This window comes from Rattus norvegicus, chromosome 2 (genome assembly GCF_021556685.1).
Source record: "Rattus norvegicus strain SHRSP/BbbUtx chromosome 2, alternate assembly SHRSP_T2T, whole genome shotgun sequence".
Taxonomy (NCBI): Eukaryota; Metazoa; Chordata; class Mammalia; order Rodentia; family Muridae; genus Rattus; species Rattus norvegicus.
The window spans coordinates 173,964,249-173,981,448 of NC_141535.1; the positions used below are offsets into that span (position 1 = coordinate 173,964,249).

General features: G+C 46.4%; 1 protein-coding gene across 15 annotated transcripts in view; it reads right to left on the bottom strand.

The window, feature by feature from the left end:
* Dclk2 (doublecortin-like kinase 2) overlaps window positions 1–17,200 on the bottom strand; it is a 129,098-nt gene that overhangs the window by 17,652 nt on the left and 94,246 nt on the right. For 10 of the 15 annotated variants that reach the window (XR_015663567.1, XR_015663564.1, XR_015663566.1 and 7 more), the window contains 5 exon segments: window positions 11,616–11,691; window positions 10,757–10,865; window positions 9,275–9,332; window positions 2,878–2,997; window positions 2,519–2,665 (listed from right to left, as the gene is read on the bottom strand). Coding sequence is in view for 8 of the 15 variants with exons in the window: in XM_087624376.1 (XP_087480502.1) it covers window positions 2,519–2,665; window positions 2,878–2,997; window positions 9,275–9,332; window positions 10,757–10,865; window positions 11,616–11,691 (510 nt within the window). In the remaining 7 variants the exon portion in view is untranslated. 15 annotated transcript variants of the gene reach the window in all.

The window sequence follows — 17,200 nt, forward strand, 5'->3', positions numbered from 1 at the left end:
CCTGAGGACCTAGGAGCTTCTGCTGGCCGCTCAGCCGTGACAAGCCCTGTTGGCATCAGGGTCATCTCCTCCAGCAGGCTCTTCTGCAATTTCCTGCCACACAAATTGCTTCCATGGTAGTTACGTCATGCCTGGGACCTTCACAAACCAGATCTGGGCAGCCTCCAGGAGTCACAGCTCCTGATGCTGTTAGACCCAGAGCTGAGTGCCAGCCCCTCTTAGAAGCATCTTATGTTGCCCGCCATGGTTTATTTAACAGATACCCTTGCTATGGAGACAATGCCACCCATACAACATAGGAGCGCACTGGGTGGAGGGTCTACTGAGCTAGATGACAGTGCCAGAAGTCTTACACGTGTGGTTCTACCTTCCCAAGAGCTAGGACTGAGGGAGGGCATGCCTGACCTCTGCTACTACCAAAGGGCCTGAAAAGTTAGAGCAGGCGGCTGCTGCCCAGAAGGCCGTGACCAAGGAGGGATGTCAGGGCAAAAGGACTGTGCTAGCCCTGAGTTTACTGCTGCTCAGACTACGGTGGCAGGCTGCTCTGAGGCTGAACAGGCTCCCTCTGCACTTGTCTAGAGGTCCCCGAGGATGGCTGGGGTTCCCAGTCAACCAGACCGCTGCCTGAAACTCCTACTGCCCAGGGCACCGAGTGGGGAGAATGCCTTAGCCATTTCACTGCGGATGCTTACACAACATGGGAAGATGAGTGATGGAAATAAATAGTTTTCTACAAAGAGGGCAGGGAGGAGAAAACATGGGGGGGAGGAGATGGGGGGAGAGGAAAAGAGATGAGAGAAGGGGAAAGGAGAAAGGAGAGGTTACGGAAGGAAGGGGAAGGGAGAGGAGGAGGGGAGGGGAGGAGGGCTACTTCACCTTCCAGATAAAAAAAAAGTCACGAACAAATAGCATTAGTAAATGGAAAATGGATGCTCGGGGTTAGCAAAAATAATTAACTTTTAAAAAGAAGAAAAGTCCTGGGATGGTCTCCACACATTCCTGTTAACACTTGTTTGTGTGGTACTTTAGGTCTGCCATGACAGTCTTTATTCAGTGGCTGGGTGGTGAGTGACTGTGAGAGCCGCCACCAGGGACCACTCCATACCTCCACCATGCGCCTGCTTAGCACAGCCATGAAAACAGGGAGGAGGAGCACGGGACCTCCAGTCTACGGTACGGAGACAGAGCAGAGTCTATAAAACCAGAACCCTGTGGCAAATGCTGCAGACACCAGAGGAGGCCACGACTGCAGTCTGTTCAGAGACTCTGGGGTGATGCTAAAGGTGTCACTTGTGCTCAGTGAAGGGGTTAGCCACACTGGGGAGGGATATTATGAACACAGGCTAAGACAGACAGAAGAAACGGATGTGCGATGCCGTTGGTGAGGCCTTGGCTGTGGAGGATGGAGAGAGGAGATGGGACTAAGACGATGAATGGAGCAGCACACGGACAGCCTCTCTGCTACACTGCATCTGAAGAGTGTGCACACGCAAAGCTCCAAGCCAGCTTCCCCCGTTCCTGACAGTGGAATCGCAAAGAACTCCTCCCCAGTGAATAAGCTTTCCCTATCACAGATCAGCATATGTTAAATATGGGTTAAAGGTGAGTGCCATGAGTCAGGAGAGAAAAGGGTTATAAGGTCAGGAGGCTAGAAACAGACTGGCCCCATGGACCAATGTCACCGAGCCTCAGAGCAGAAACTACTTTTCATTCTGTATCGTAGGACACAGGACACTTTCAAGCACGTATTGAATTTCCATATGTACAGAGCTTAGAGGAGCGGACTACCTCCAAAGTTCTGTTTGTATATGAACTCACATGGTCCGCTTCTCCCACCCATGGGCCCCTACTGCCCCCTACCTTATTCTTCAAAGTTATGCACCATACAATTTTGTTCTCCAGTTAGCATCACTGCCATGAGTTTAGATGGCAAAGGACCCCGGATACATCCGTGTAAGAGGCTTAATGCCTAGGGTGGTGATGCTGGGAGGTGGTGGACCCTTTAGCAGGAAGAGTTTTTGTGCAGGGTTCATAACTTACATCACTGCATACCCTCAAGGGTCCCTGAGTCTCCCTTTCTCCCTTTCTTTGCTTCTTGGATCACAAAGTGGGCAACTGGCCCTAGCTCATGCTCTTCAGAGGCCTGAACCAATGGGCCCACCTCTATTACACTGCACCTCTGCGCTTTGAGCCCAGATCCAAACCCTTTTCCCTTCATACACTCATTATGGCAGGTGTCCCACTGTCACAACATGAAGCTGACTGACACAATCAAGGACGTTCTAACGTCCAGAAAACCAAATGCACACCCATTCGAGAAGCCCACTAGGATTTCCCGTGTGCATGCAAAACGCCCCAACCAACTTGACCCTGCTGGCTTCTCTAGAGCCCCTTTCGTATGCCCTCTGCTCATTGCTGTGGCACCGGGCCACATTCTGAACATCACTGTGTGCTACTACAGTCGTTTAGAAGGACAGAAGCATGGGTTAAAACGAAACAGCGGAGACTCTGAACGCACCAGCAGATTCTCAGGTTTGATATCTCTGTGCACGATGCTGAGGCCGTGCAGGTATCTGAGGGCGCTGGCTAGGTTGTACACCATGGCACTGCCATCTCTCTCGGTGTACTTGGTTGAAGAAGTGATCGCGTCGAAGAGATCTCCACCCTACAGGAAAAAGAAAGATGCACAGAAGCATCAACGGTTCGGTCCTCTGAGATAAGAAGGGTCGAGTCAGCTTGTGGCAGATGAAGAAAGGACCATGCATGAGACTGATGTGTCTAACGCAGATGTAGAGGCTACAGTATGCTTTTCTGACAGGGTTCCTCGGGAATGTTCACGCTCTGAGACTTGACACCAGCGAGCCCGCCCATCCTTACTTTGACCAGTTCCATCACTAGGAAGAGCTCAGTTGTTGTTTCCATCTCCTCAACCAGCATGATGATGTTGGGGTGCTTCACCCGGCGCAGGATTGACACTTCGTTCTCAATCAGATGTTCCTGTCAAGTCAAGGGTACAGAGAAGGACATGAAAACCACAGGACCTTGTGCTCGGCCACCAAAGCCTGGGGCACAGTACATCACGGTCTTCATGCCTCTTGGCACCGGACAGCCACACTTGTCTTCTCAGCTCTCCCGGAGACAGGAAGGCCACGAGTGGGTATCTTTTTGCCAAGACCCCACAGAAACTGGCTTCTGAGCATGCCCAGATGGGCTCGGGGTAACCGTATTGACCTACAGTGTACGTCTCTACTCGAGGCAGTGACAGTAAAGATGAGTCCACACAGCACTGTGCCTTCTGTAAGGCAGGAAGGCCAGAGCCACCTTCTAATCTCAGTATTTCACGAAAACACAGCGACTCTAAGATTAAAACGTTCCACTGCTACCAGTATAAATTTTAATTTTATGCTAACATGCATGAAAACTAAGCTCTCTTCTTTTATGGGTGGGTATGAAGTCATTCACCAGATGGGAGTTCCTTACACTTCATATTTCAGAAATCTGGAAGGCACTGAACCACACAGCTCGTTTTAACTGCAACCACCTCTCCCCTGAACACACTACCTCAGTGTTGCCCATGCTGAGTGACGCGGGCGAGGACTGCCTGGTGGTAAAATGCTCACTTACAGAATTAAGAAATTATCCATGAGCCACACACAGTGACCTTTCTGTTCCAAAGGCTGTACACGCACACCCTCGCTAACTTCAATGGCAAGTCCGTTCCAGTTGAGAAAGCACAGGATGAAACTTGCTGAACTCTGCCGCATTCTAACTGCTGGAATACGATGTTCTCATATACACCACCAACCACCTAAAGATGTGTGTACTGCAGATCTATGGTGTGTGTGTGTGTGTGTAGTGTGGATGGTGTATGTGTATATATAGAGTGTGTGTGTGTGTGTGGTATGTGTGTGTGTAGTATGTGTGTGTGTTGTGTGAGTATGTAGTGTGTGTGTGTTATGTATGCATGTAGTGTGTGTTATGTGTATATAGTGTGTATGTTGTGTGTGACAGCGCCCCCTGCTGAGCACTAGCACAAAGCAGCAGCCAGCACACTGGGACCCCAAGCCAGGGAAGCAACTATACAGACAGACACTGTGGCCACACACAGACGACACTGTAAACCCTCTACACTTATTCACACCAAGTGAATCGGATGGAAAAGCAGTGATGAGAATTTGTCTCACTCTGCAGGAAGTAAAGACAAGAGCAGTCACCACCACTAGGGTAAAAACTAAATAATCACGGTCTCCATCTTCAAACCCATGTTCCGTCTGCCCGTCTTCTCCCGTGTTAAGAGTCTAAAGACTTATTTTCAGGGACAGTTTGGGACGCTAGTTTATAAATGTGAAGCGGTCTGTGTCAGCAGTGTAAAGGTAGCTCTTTGTATGGAGTTAAAATATGCTGTCTACCACATCCAGAGACCCTTCCCCAAATTATTATTTTCAACAAAAGGCACTGCAAACGTCTGTGGACCCCGTGGAACCTTTGTCAGTGTTAGAAAGCTGTCAGCAGTGTCAAGGCCAAACACAGAGCAAGAACTGAGACAACAGCCTCCACATAACTACATGTGAAGGCACTGCTCGCGACAATAGTCCTATCTGAGTACAGAGTGAACATTCCTGCTGGGACGCACAAACTGCTCCTCTCTGTTCCTCCACCTCCTTCTATGCCTGACTATAAAGAAATAATCCTTTTAATACAGTGTTTCTCATCCTCTTGGCACCCTCTGGGGTTACCTAAGACCATTGGCAAATGTATTTATACTACAATTCGTAACAGTAGAAAATGACAATTATCAAGTAGTAATAAAAAGAACTTTTATGGATGGGGTCACCACAACACAAGGAACTGTGTTAAAGAGTCGCAGCATTAGGAAGGGTGAGAAACAGAGGCACTAAGAGAAAACTACACAATTGTTTCTCCCCAAGTCCTATGCCACCCACAGTAGCTTTTACTCTACTGTGTAGAAATACTCTGCAGAATATACTTTTCAAACTTTCTCTGTATATAGAATGCGAGTTCCATTTGAGCCGGGCTGAAGTGACTCTACCTTCCCATGAAGAGCCTCCCTGCTCCCTCAAGGCTGAGCAAGGTGACTCTCTCCTGGGCTGCCACCATCCATTCTCCCACACTTCAAAAAATCCTAGCTCTCCTCTCACTGTCGTCTGTTGGTGAGCTGCCCTGGAGTACCTAAGTCCTCGAGGTATCTGCCTCACTTTCCAGCAAAGAGCACAGTTACAAATGGGCATGCACATGCACACACACATGCACACACACATGCACACACACATGCACACACACACACACCACACCCTGCACATCATCTTCCAGTGGCTTCACAGCTGGCAGCTAGACTGCGGAGGATGAGATAGGAAGCAGGACAGTGTGTTCCAATCACTCTATGTGGTTCCTGACATAAGCATACATAGTCGAATTAAATTGTTAGTCACCCAAATGCATCAAGTCCTGACTTTGTAAATCTTACCTTGTTAGGAAAAGGGGACTGAGCAGTACAGAGACAGCCAGTCCTCTATTAACAGGCAATTTACACCAACAACTCAAAACTAGCATAATATGCTTTACGATTTGTGTCCTGTCTGGATCTTATACATGCAGATAATGAACACAAAATTGTAAGGTGGAGAGAAAAGGACAACTGGGGGTTTCTTTACTGTGGGGAGTCAGCCGATATTCATTAAGAATGAGGGATCTAAGAACAGAACAGAAAGAGTCCTAACCCAATATCAGAGCCTTTTCAACCACCTCTGTAAATGTGGCCACAAGGCAGACCAAAGCCTGGGCCTTTGCTCAGTCTATTCTGGCCACTTGGCAGCTCGAATGTTTCGCGCGCGCGCGCGCGCGTGTGTGTGTGTGTGTGTGTGTCTGTGTGTGTGTGTGTGTCTGTGTGTGTCTGTGTGTGTCTGTGTGTGTCTGTGTGTGTCTGTGTGTGTGTGTGTGTGTGTGTGTGTGTGTGTGTGTGTGTTGGAGTCAAAGATCAACCTCAAGAATGAACATCTTCACCCTGATTGAGAACAAGGTCTCTTAGCTGTGTTTCTGCAGCACATGCCAGGCTAGCTGGCCCATGACTGTCCACAGGTTCTCCTGGCTGCTCCCGCCTCCCTTCAACAACACTGGGATTACAGATGTAGAAGCAACATGACCTGCTTTTACACAGGTTCTGGGCATTTGAACTTAGGGTCCCAGGCTGCATTGGGAGCTCTTTTACCCACTGAGCCATAGTTCCCATCCTCCTCAGATGCTTTTTGCTCCACGGAGTCCTCACTGGGTACCAACTGCTATTCCATAAGCTTTCCTGAGCTCTGACCAGACTCGGAAGAACTGGTATCAATCCCTGTGGTGAGTGCCTACTCCCAGAACTGTGTCTTACACACAGAACACACATTAAAATTCAGGTGAGCAATTTAATCTTTCATGTTTGTGTATATTAGAAGAAACAGAAGGTAAGAATGAATGAAGTATTTTCCCAGATGCCTATCGATTGAAGAATAAGCTGAAACACACAGACAGGCAGCCTGGCAAAGCACAGGCTGTACCCAGACTCAAGTCACCCTCTGCCTCTGTTGATTTGCCCAAGTCTCTGCTTCCCTCTCTGTACAGCTGGCACAAGTGTTCTAAGTCACGACCGTGTAAGGTCCCTACATTTCCAAGCTGGTGGTTATTTTCAACATATTAATTTTCTATATAACACCCACAAAGCAGAGGTGAGCAATGTTCCCCACAATAATGACTCAATGATCCCCTGAAACTTTGTAAACAAAGTAAGCCATTTTTATCTGAACTTATAATTTCACAGTGGAAAAAAAATCAACTTACTTGCAACATCAAGCTTTTAAATTATAATTTTATATAGTATCGATATGAAATTCACTGGTCAAATATGCAAAATACAAAAACGTAGAGAAGCATAAGATTGTGAACTGCAAAAATAGAAGAAATTCAGTAAAAGACAAATCCAAGCATCCCCATGTGTCTAGGCAGTCACTGTATCAGGCTGAATTCTTTCCTATAGCTGCTTACATCCTAGCCACTACCCTTAATGTCTCTGAAGAGCATGTAACTGTCATATAGAACACGGTTCCCTATATCATGACACATTGTGCTTAGATCACCTCAAAGATGGAAAGACTAACAACTACGTATAGAGAGAATGTTATTAAGTTTGACATTAACAGTCTCATTAGAAGCATAAACAAGAGGAACAGCAAGAGATGGCTCAGTGGGTGAGAGCCTGATGCCCAACCTAAGACCTGCGCTTGATCCCTGGGACCTGAACAATAGAAGACTGACAGAGGCACTTGTCCTTGACACACATACACACACATGTGTACACACAACACACACACGTATACACATACAACACACATATACACACAACACACATGCATGTATACACATACAACACATACACATATACATACAACATGCATTTATACATAACACACATACATTTACACACAACACACATACACGTATACACAACACACATAATGTACACACAACATGCATACATGTACATATAACATGCATACATGTATACACATACCACATACACTTATACACACAACACACATGCATGTATACACATACAACACATACACATACACACAACACACATACATGTATACACAACACATGTACATACACAACATTCAACATGTATAGATATATAAATATACACAGAAAGACAAAAAATGAGCATGAAAATGTTTTAAATACACAAAACCACATAAAAATCAGACAAAAAGTAAACATGCAGAAAAGAGTCATTTTGCCACCTTTGCTTTACTGACAACTATTAAGAGAAAATGGTAGGTGACAAGTCTGTCACCTGGGTAGAAGAGTTTTCTAAAACTTCCTTACACTATTTCAAATGTTCTGTTTAAAACGACATAATTTCATAAATGTCCACTAAAAACCAGTTTGTTTGTTTTTGTTTTTTAGCAATCACACAATGTAAGTCAGCATTGTCACCTCATCCTAAAACTATAGGTTCCAAAACCCGTGGCACGTTAACAACACAGACAGAGATGTGCTCTGTTCTCTCTACACACGCTGGCCCCTCTGTGTGCTTCCCACTCCCCATTCCTCAGTCCCACCGGTCACTGCAGTACACAAGATCAGTCAACATATTTAGAGGAAGGAGAAACAAAGACACAGATACTCTGTCCCTAGAGTAACTTTCCAACAGGATTCCAATGTACTTCAAATATGCAATTCTAAAGACTCTAATAATCACACTGAAAACTACCACAAACAGGAAAAATTATTTAAAAATTTACTTAATCCATTATAGCTAAAATACACTTATCAGATAGCAAAATGGGAAAGCATTACTGAGAAATTCACTATATAGTCACATATAGTCTTAGAGTATGTCTTCAAAACCCAGCGAGGACTTTGGCCTGTGGCTTACTTCAGACTTGCATCACCCTGGGTGCTTGGCAGCCACGTGCAGGCAGCAGCTCCCCCTGGTGTTAGATGTAACTACTCCACAGCCCTGTGTTGTAACAGACCTGCCACCACTGCGGGATCACCACAGGCCTTCGGTCACCCTGAGCCTTTACTGCCCTCTAGCAGCCTGTCCTCAGCTGACCTTTTTACCGCAGTTTGAGAGCAGGACAGACAGAAATGGGTCACTGACCTGACGAGTCACTGTGTTTCTGCACTGGCCACTGCTCTAATGTCCCTCCAAGGGACATCTATGTAACAAATGCCCTCAGAACACAGGAGCAAGGCCAGATCATTTCCTAGCCCTGATAATGAAACTAATGATTTCCTGTAGTAAAAGCCTGGGTGGGTTTCCAGCAGCTGCCTCCTAAGACTAGGGGTGGCTCAGGCTTGGGGCTCCCCGGGTCTTATACAAACCCCAAGAGTGTACATTATCTGACTGGGTCTCTGAGCATCACCGGGAAGTGAGCCAGAGAGAGCCGGTCACCTGCACTGCCATCAGCAGTAAAGTCTTTTGTCTGTGTGAGCTTCCTGAAGCTAGAAGGCTAACGCTTAGCACGGCATGGCTGGCCCTCAGTTCTAGCCTTTATACTTTGCCAGATTTGAGACTAGGAATCTCCCAGAGAGAGCGATAACCGATCAGATCGGTTAATTTACCATCTGAGAGTTAAAAGCTGCTGGAGAACAGCAGGCTGGAAACATCACTTTTCTCTCTGTTCCTTGCAGTCTCTCCCCTGCAGCCAAGGTCCCTCAGTGAGAGCCCACAGTCTCTTTTCTTTCTTTATAACAGATGTATATACTGTACCTTTCCACAGCATTTGGCTTTGTCAATAATCTTTAATGCAAACTCCTTTCCAGTGGACCTAGAAATAACCAGAGGAAAACCATTAAAGCTACAAGTCAGAATAAAACTGCCTTCCTAGTTTCCAGCACAGCACAGACACCCCTGTCTCTTAGACAGCATGGAAAGGGGTCATGGGAGGAAGGAACTCCCAAAAAAAGAGGAAAGAAAAGCCAGGCTAATTAAATCTTCTTTTACATTATTAACTCTTATTAAAATATTTAAATTCTGTTGTAGCAACCAAGAAAAGAAACACTTTCTTTACTTAAACCTCAAGACGGTCTCTAAGGAGAAAGAATAAGGAAAAGAAAAGTTCATCGGATTATCAGGAGAAAGAAAACCTGATTCACAATGTCTCTTTACACGGATATATGAGCCTCATCAAAACCTGCAAGATTCCAGCCTTTTAGTCTCTAGTCCTCCTCCATACCTTCTGCAAGATCTGGTGCATGTGATTTCCACCCTACAGACCCTGCCTGGCACTAAAGAAGTCATTTATTAGACACAAGAATCTTAATCTAATGCTATTTAATTTTTACTCAATATTAGCGTAGTTGAATTTGAACAGCCCCCCCCCCAAAAAAAACCCAAAAACCACTGAAATGTAAACAGTGCCACAGAGCCCATCACTGTCTTAGGAAGCATTCAGAGAGCATGTGTTCTCTGATCTGGGGCTGCTTCTACCAAAGCGGGGAGGTCCAGCCTGGAAAAGTAGCATTTATATTACTCCCCTCGTATTACAAACTACATCCTCACAGGTCCTTCCTTAGAAGCCATGTTTTAGATGCCTCACTGTTTTCTTGGTCAGCAATCTGAATGCCAGAACTCTGTAAAAGGGCTTCAAGAACAGGGGATTTCTTACATAGTGAGATATAAAGGGCAGTGAACTTTCACTGGAGATGCAACAGAATGGATAAACTGCCATTATCAGAACATTCTAGAAAACCTGCATTTACAAGCTATAAAAACCAGCCATCCAGAAGAGGTAGGGCAGCATTCTATACACACACAGGCTTTTATCAGCAACCATCACGCTATCGTTGTTTATAAAGAGCTCCTTCTGATCTCAGTCAGGGCTCCCTATCTAGAGCTGTGGGTCTAGAAGCTCAGCGCTGGGTGAGAGCGTGGCTCTGAAGTTTCCATGAAGTAGCACAGTGTTGCACCGAGCAGAGCCGGCTGGGGGAAAAGGTCATAGAGGACGTTTCTTATTCCGGTGGCTCATTCTCTTCCTCACCTCTCCCTAGGCTGGGGGATGACTTCTGATTTGACCTCTAGACTACATGCATACCAACAATCTTATGCACATAACTGTTTTCTGACAAAAGGCTCATGGCTGTGCCGAAGAGCTGGTCCCAAGGGCAGATTCTTTTAGGAAATGGTGAAGAGGTGCGTCCCATTCCAGAGGGAGAGCTGTACCTGTAGGGGAACAGATCAAGAGCCACCCACCTGTCCATACATTCTTTAACTACGGCAAAGTTGCCGTCTCCGATGACCTTCCCGATTCTGTATTTCTCCAGAAGAGTGAATGACTCGGAGCACCTGTTTCCATTCACGCCTGCAGCCAAGGACAAACACAAAGTCTGAAGGAACATCGGCATTTCCTACTGATTCCTACGTACTTGGAAAATAATGAAACGCAATGCTATTATTTATAGGTCTAAGCAAAACTAAAGGAAACCCCTCGGTGTATTTCCTGAGTAGAATGCCGAATCACTATGTTCCTTTTGACCTTGTTGGTTAGAATCAAAAACCCACAAAAATCAATAAGCCCAACAAATCTTGAAGTGCCACTTAAATGATTATCTTGAGGCAGAGGTGACGTCTAACCTGAGGAACACTCGGGAGATCTCGTCCAGCTTCAATACAGAAAATCCTATCAAAGTATGGCACTGTGTTGAAGCTAATCCCTGGCCCAAAGTCTTCCCAAAAAAGCGTACAATAGTCTGTGAGTTACAACCATTCCACTGTCACCGTGCGTCTTGTTATCCCAGGCAAAGAAGAATCTATTTGTGTTCATCTAATTGAGAGGCTCAGAAAATATCTAGGAATTTCGAGCACATAACCAGTAAGAGCAGAAAAAAAGGGAAGCCAGGACTAACATCTGAAACAGGACAAGATGGCTTATGGCAGAGACACTGCGTACCCTGAAGTAACTCCACTCTCAATGCCTAACCCTAACCTGACTGGCTGGTGACATGGTCACATCCCTAGGTAGGAAGAATGTGGCACAGGTGGGATTCTGACTGACCAACAACTTTGGGTGGATGGTTTGCTTTACAAAAGTAACAACCAGACTGAGAAGTACCTTCAGGACTCATGCAACGGTCAAGTTCGGGCCCACCGTTTACATTGGAAGAAGATCTGCCCTGAGCAGAAATCTGCTAACAGAAGAAAATGACCATTAGTTATTAGGACACATCTGTGAATCACTGGCTGCTGTCCTTATATGAGGGACAGTATTTATAGTATGTCAAATGACTGTACAGGAAACGACACAGAACGTTTTCTCAGCCTATTCCCCTTTATACAACGCAATACATGAATGGACTTATTTCACAGATACAGTCTCCAACTCAGATTTAACGTCATGGAAACTGACACTGTACTTCTTAAAGCTGTTGTTTTTTTTTATTTTAATAAAAATAAAGCATGCTTTAGGAAATCACAGCTAAACAGGTACCAAAATTAGTGCGAATGTTGCCTCGGGACCATAGGGAATTCGAGTAGCTCTAGACTAAATACCTGGCTCCTAGTCCAATCACTTCACTCCCAACCAACAAAACAGAAAGCCGGCGAACAATCAAATTCTCAGTGTTAACGTTTTATCTGTCTGGTCCTGTTTTATGTCTTGACACTTGAAACGGAAAGGCACTCCAGAGTTGGTGGCACTGTACGAGAGAACATCTAAAAGTTGTAATGTCTAAGAGCAAATTCAGAGAGAAGACTAAAGGAGGCTCTTTAGAAAGTGTAATTAATTTCTTAGGACTACCATCCTGGTCAGACCCTCCTCCAACTTCACCTGGCCTCTCTCTCTTTTCACGTCTCCCACTTTACAAACTACCATCAGACAAACTCAAGAGATCGAAAAACGCCCGTGGGTCTTTCTTACATTAGTTCAGCCCTGTCAGACAACTGGACAACATGGCTCCCATGGAACACTCATCCACCCCAGTCACCACTGCTTTCCCTCCGAATGCCTAGCACGGAGCCCACTGCCTCGTAAACAATTTCTGAATTTGTTCAATCATCCATTCCAAGTTGATTCCTCCTCCAATACACTCCCCTCCTTCCTACATCCAAAAATCACCAAAGAGATAGAGATCCAACGTGAGCTCGAATATCGGCCATTCTCTTTGTTTGTGACAGGGTTTGTGATGTGTAGCCCATGTTCATCTTGAACGCATGAGCAACACCTCACCCACCCACCCACTCCCCACCTCCCACTCCCCCTCCCCAAGTCTCCTGAATGCTGAGATTACAAACTTGCACCACCATTCCTGGCAACCTAACTGTTAAAAGAATAAACAGAGAGAAGAATGAAAATTTTCTGCAAAGTTAAATCTCAAAGATAAATAAAAGGCATCCTAGCGATTACTCCCGGGGACTCTGAACAAATGGACCAGGGCTGGGTCACCGAGTTCTACTGAGTAACAATGGGGTCTGTTCACAGATCTAAATCTCACTGCCTGGGGTGAGAGCCCACACCTGGCTGAGTGGGGCGTGGCATATCCTCTGCCTCCAGCGCCAAGACTTCCAGGACTGGAGGCCTACACTTCTGAGATGCGAGGACCAGCCTCGGTCCTCTGGCCTCCTTCCTACTTGCCCAGCCTTCCTGGAAGCAGTTAACATTCTTCTAAGCCCCTGTCTCGGTCTGGATGTCCTGACTGACTCCAGGACTCTCTAAGAAACTCCCTACGGAGGGCAATGGCTGACATCCCTTGCAAGCACTTCAGAGTGTTTACCCACTGAGTTCCTCTGGACCTTTCTAACCCCCAAGTGTTTACTCTGAGTAAAGCCCTTTCCTTCCTGATCTCCATTCCGGGTGCAATCGGATACTTATAAACCCACGTTGCACTGGGATTCCAGGGGACAAAAGATGGAAAGAAATCAGGAAAAGAACAGGTGCTGGACGCCGGTTCTCTAATAAAAAAGTGCCAAATGGGGAGGCCATGAATGTCGGAAGCGGAGGCGCCCTGTGGAGGGAGAGGGCACAGAGCCAGGTCAGGTCCACGTGCATCCAACAGAAGCTTCAGTGAGTCAGCAGGAGTTGTGGCTTTTTAAGCAAATAACGACAGAAACCATTTTTCAACTCTCAGATTGACTTTTTTTTTAAGTGCTAAAGCTTTTTAAAAACACCCGCACTGACGTAACAGGAGTGACTTATCCGACGTGTTCCTCTACTTTGAAAATAAGGCTTTCACTTTTAAAAAGCATGAGAAAACAATGCTAACGGGATAGTTTCACTGTAACACAGAGGAGCTGAGGCCAAGACATAATGAGGAATGGACATAATAACAAAAGTTTCCCTTCTTCCCTCACTATTTAGTCAAATCTACAGCAACCGCTGGTTCTGTTTAAAAGGATGTAAAAGGACACAGAGGTGAAGAGACATGACCATTACCGACCATGACTGGTCATTCTATGAGACACGGGAGGACAGTTAGGACACTCTGAACTGGAAGAGGCAGCCGCACTGTCCAGGATTATCCTGGGCTGTACCTTTCAATCTCCCAGTCTATGGTTAGACTTGACTTCCCCACCGTGAAGTTTGGCTGTCCAGGGCCATAAAAGCTGGCTTTTCATCATGGTCCCCAGAAAGACAGCTGGTGAACAGGAAACGCTGTTATTGTTACTAGAAGGCGTAATATTCCCTATGGCCTGTAGACAAGCAGACCAAGAGTGGTGAACACATGGGGAGCCACAATGACTATCTCTTCTCTTATTTCCTTTGCAGGTATTCTGTGCATTTCCCTGTCCCTGGCACTTACTCAGGCCATTGTACACTTGTAGCTGGGTAACAGTGATAAGTGGAGCCCACTGTGTATGTAAACAGGACTCAAGCCAGTGGCTAGGCTGACAGCTTTGTGGATTTGCTGATTGAGCCCTTCCAATCCTGAGGACCACGCCTCTCTGTAGGAGGAATGAGTCAGCATACCCAGACTAGCAGCCCACAATGGCCCTTGCATGCTCAACGGCTGCATTTGCATTTTACAACCTTAAGATCTGTCACACAGAGACAAACGATGACAGAGCACATGACCTGGCCAGCCAATGAGATAGTGCTGGGCACAAAGGGAAGATGTCATGGACCAATGGGACATGGGTGGAGGGCATGAAGACCCTCCCCAATCCTGCAATAAACAAGTCTGCTTCTGCTTCTTACCTGACTCCCAGAGTCTGTGCCATTGAATCTGAGCCTTCTAACTCCACACCCCCAAGGACCATCCGAAGGGGCCGAGGGCTAGGGCCATACACCTCTATAGACTACGTGGACGTCAAAATCAGCTAGACCCTCATCACATCTGTGGGTGACCCCTTCAGGTAAGGTTACTGGGTCTGAGCAAGAGACTGGCAGTGTCATAAAGCCTCTTGTCTAAAATGTCTACAGGCTGGGATCTTCATCACCTCTAGGAGCCAAGGTGTCATGTTTGGCTACTGCGGCAACCTCAGTCATACTCTACCCAGTTACCACCAATGCCAGGAAGAGCTTCCAGTGTCTGGTGCTCACATGCAAGGGTTATCAAACACAAACATGTGTTGGCTATACTCAAAGTTCTTACAGTTGCTCTGACTTATAGACACTGATTTGCACAGTGATCATTTCCCCCAATCTACCCTAATGTGTTAAAGCCCAGATGAGGGCTGAACTATCCCCAGACTGGTGAACCCAACCGCGAAACCACCACGGACAAACAGGATCTGGTATTCGATGTCATGATTTATTTTGCTAGGGCACCAACGTCTCCAAAACTACTTAATCTGCCTTTTTGTTTCTGTTTCAGTCTAACAAAATCAATTACGTTCAGAGATGAAGTCACCACACAGTGTTTCTGGGGGAATGAAGAGAGCCTCAGAGTGACCAGCTCCCTAGTTCTGAAAATTATTAACTTGGTTTTAAATTCACCAGAAAAGCCGGGGCTCCAGGGAAAAGCAGAAATGTCTAAGGTCAGCAGCTACCGTGGATTTACATCTCACAGCTTTGAAAAGAAGGTTCCAAGTTCAGGAGGTCAGAGAGTTACAGTTTAGCTCTGCCAATCAGGTTGGATACAAAAGCGCTTTCTCCACACCCCACAAATCTGGGGAAGCTTCCACCGCCAGCAGACCCAGGAGACATCATCCGATAAGACATCAGCACATCAGACAGTTTATAATCTCAAGATGCTGAGTGACATTCCATTTGTACTTTGTTCTTCCTCCTTTCAACCAACAAGAACGCTCACTTTGGAGAGCTCCCGGACCTGCACCTCTGTGTCAGAACTCGGGCATTTAAAACTGTGTGCCCTGAGTCTGAAGCCCTGAGTTACAGCTGCCTTAAAAGCCTTCAGTTTGGACAGATGATGAATTAAAGTGCGGGGAAATGTTCTCTTCATCTATCTGGTAGTCCGTGACATATTTAGTACTCTTTATTGCCTGTCTGGACCCCCCCTCCGCCCCAAATGCTGTGATTTAAGGACAGTAAGTAATCCTGCAGAAGAAAGCTGCCAGCAGCCTCCAAGGGATTTGGAGGTGCCCTGACAAAGAAAAGAGCTCACAGGCTGAGGTCAAGGACAAAACCAGGAAGGCGAGGTAGTGGGGAAAACCCAACAATGTCAGCAGTGGATTCCAAGACTAGGAGAAACAAAGGTTAGTGGGGAAGGGGGGGGGGGGCAGGGGATGGATGGATGGACAGACAGACAACAGGATGAAAAGATCAGGAGAGAGAGAGTGGTAAAACTGGTGGGGAGAAAAGCCGAGGTGACTGCCAAGCAGGAAGATGGACAAGAAGTTTGGTGAGATCGGATGGGAAAAAAAGGATGGCCTAAAAACAAAGATTCTGGGCGGCTGGCAGAAAGATGAAAATGCAAAATTTCTGCTAGCACAAAAAAGACCCAGCCGTCCCCTCCCAGGCTGAACTGCTGACCTTGGGGTGCCTAAGATACTGTGGTAATAGGTCTGTCTTCCAAAGCTGGGTCACAGAAACAAGAAGTGCGTGGCATCCTTCCTCTGTCGCATGCTTAAAAAGGTAGCAGCCACCTTCGGAGGACATAAGGTCTCCATGGGAAAGTCCCAGGAGGGAGGAACAAGGTCTTCTAAACCTCTACCAGACACGGATCTGAGTCTGGAGGTCAGTTTCTTTACAATGAAGTATACAGAGGTACACAGTCAATTGCAGGGGAGGAGACAGTTTAAGTGGGGCACACGGAGGAGCCTGGAGGTGTGCCATATTTTGTCTGTGTCCTGGCACTAAGAGGGCAAAAGAGAAAAGAGGCTGAGGTAAGCTCTGCAGAGACCTTTGTGGGTCATCAACATAATGTGCAGGCTCCCTGGCTGAAGGGAGCTCAGTAGACAAGGGGGCCAGTCCTCCTGGAGCTTCCTAGTCTCCCACCTCCACCTCAACTGTCCGCAAAACAGGAAGTCACCTGGACATGGGTACCCCATTCCCATCATGCCCCAGGCAACGCTTGTGCACCCTGACAGCTAGCAATAAAAGAGACTGTCAAAACCACCCAACTAACTTGGCTCCTAAAATCAACTACCTTCTGAGAATATGTGGGGGAAGAAGTATTTACTGCTGTTAAGCTGGTAAGTGTTGTGATATCTGAAGAGGACAGAAGGGCAAGGGAGGGGTGATTTGGAAGGAAAGTCAGTAAAGGATCAGAGAGAAGGAGGAGCAAGATGTGAGACTTCCTG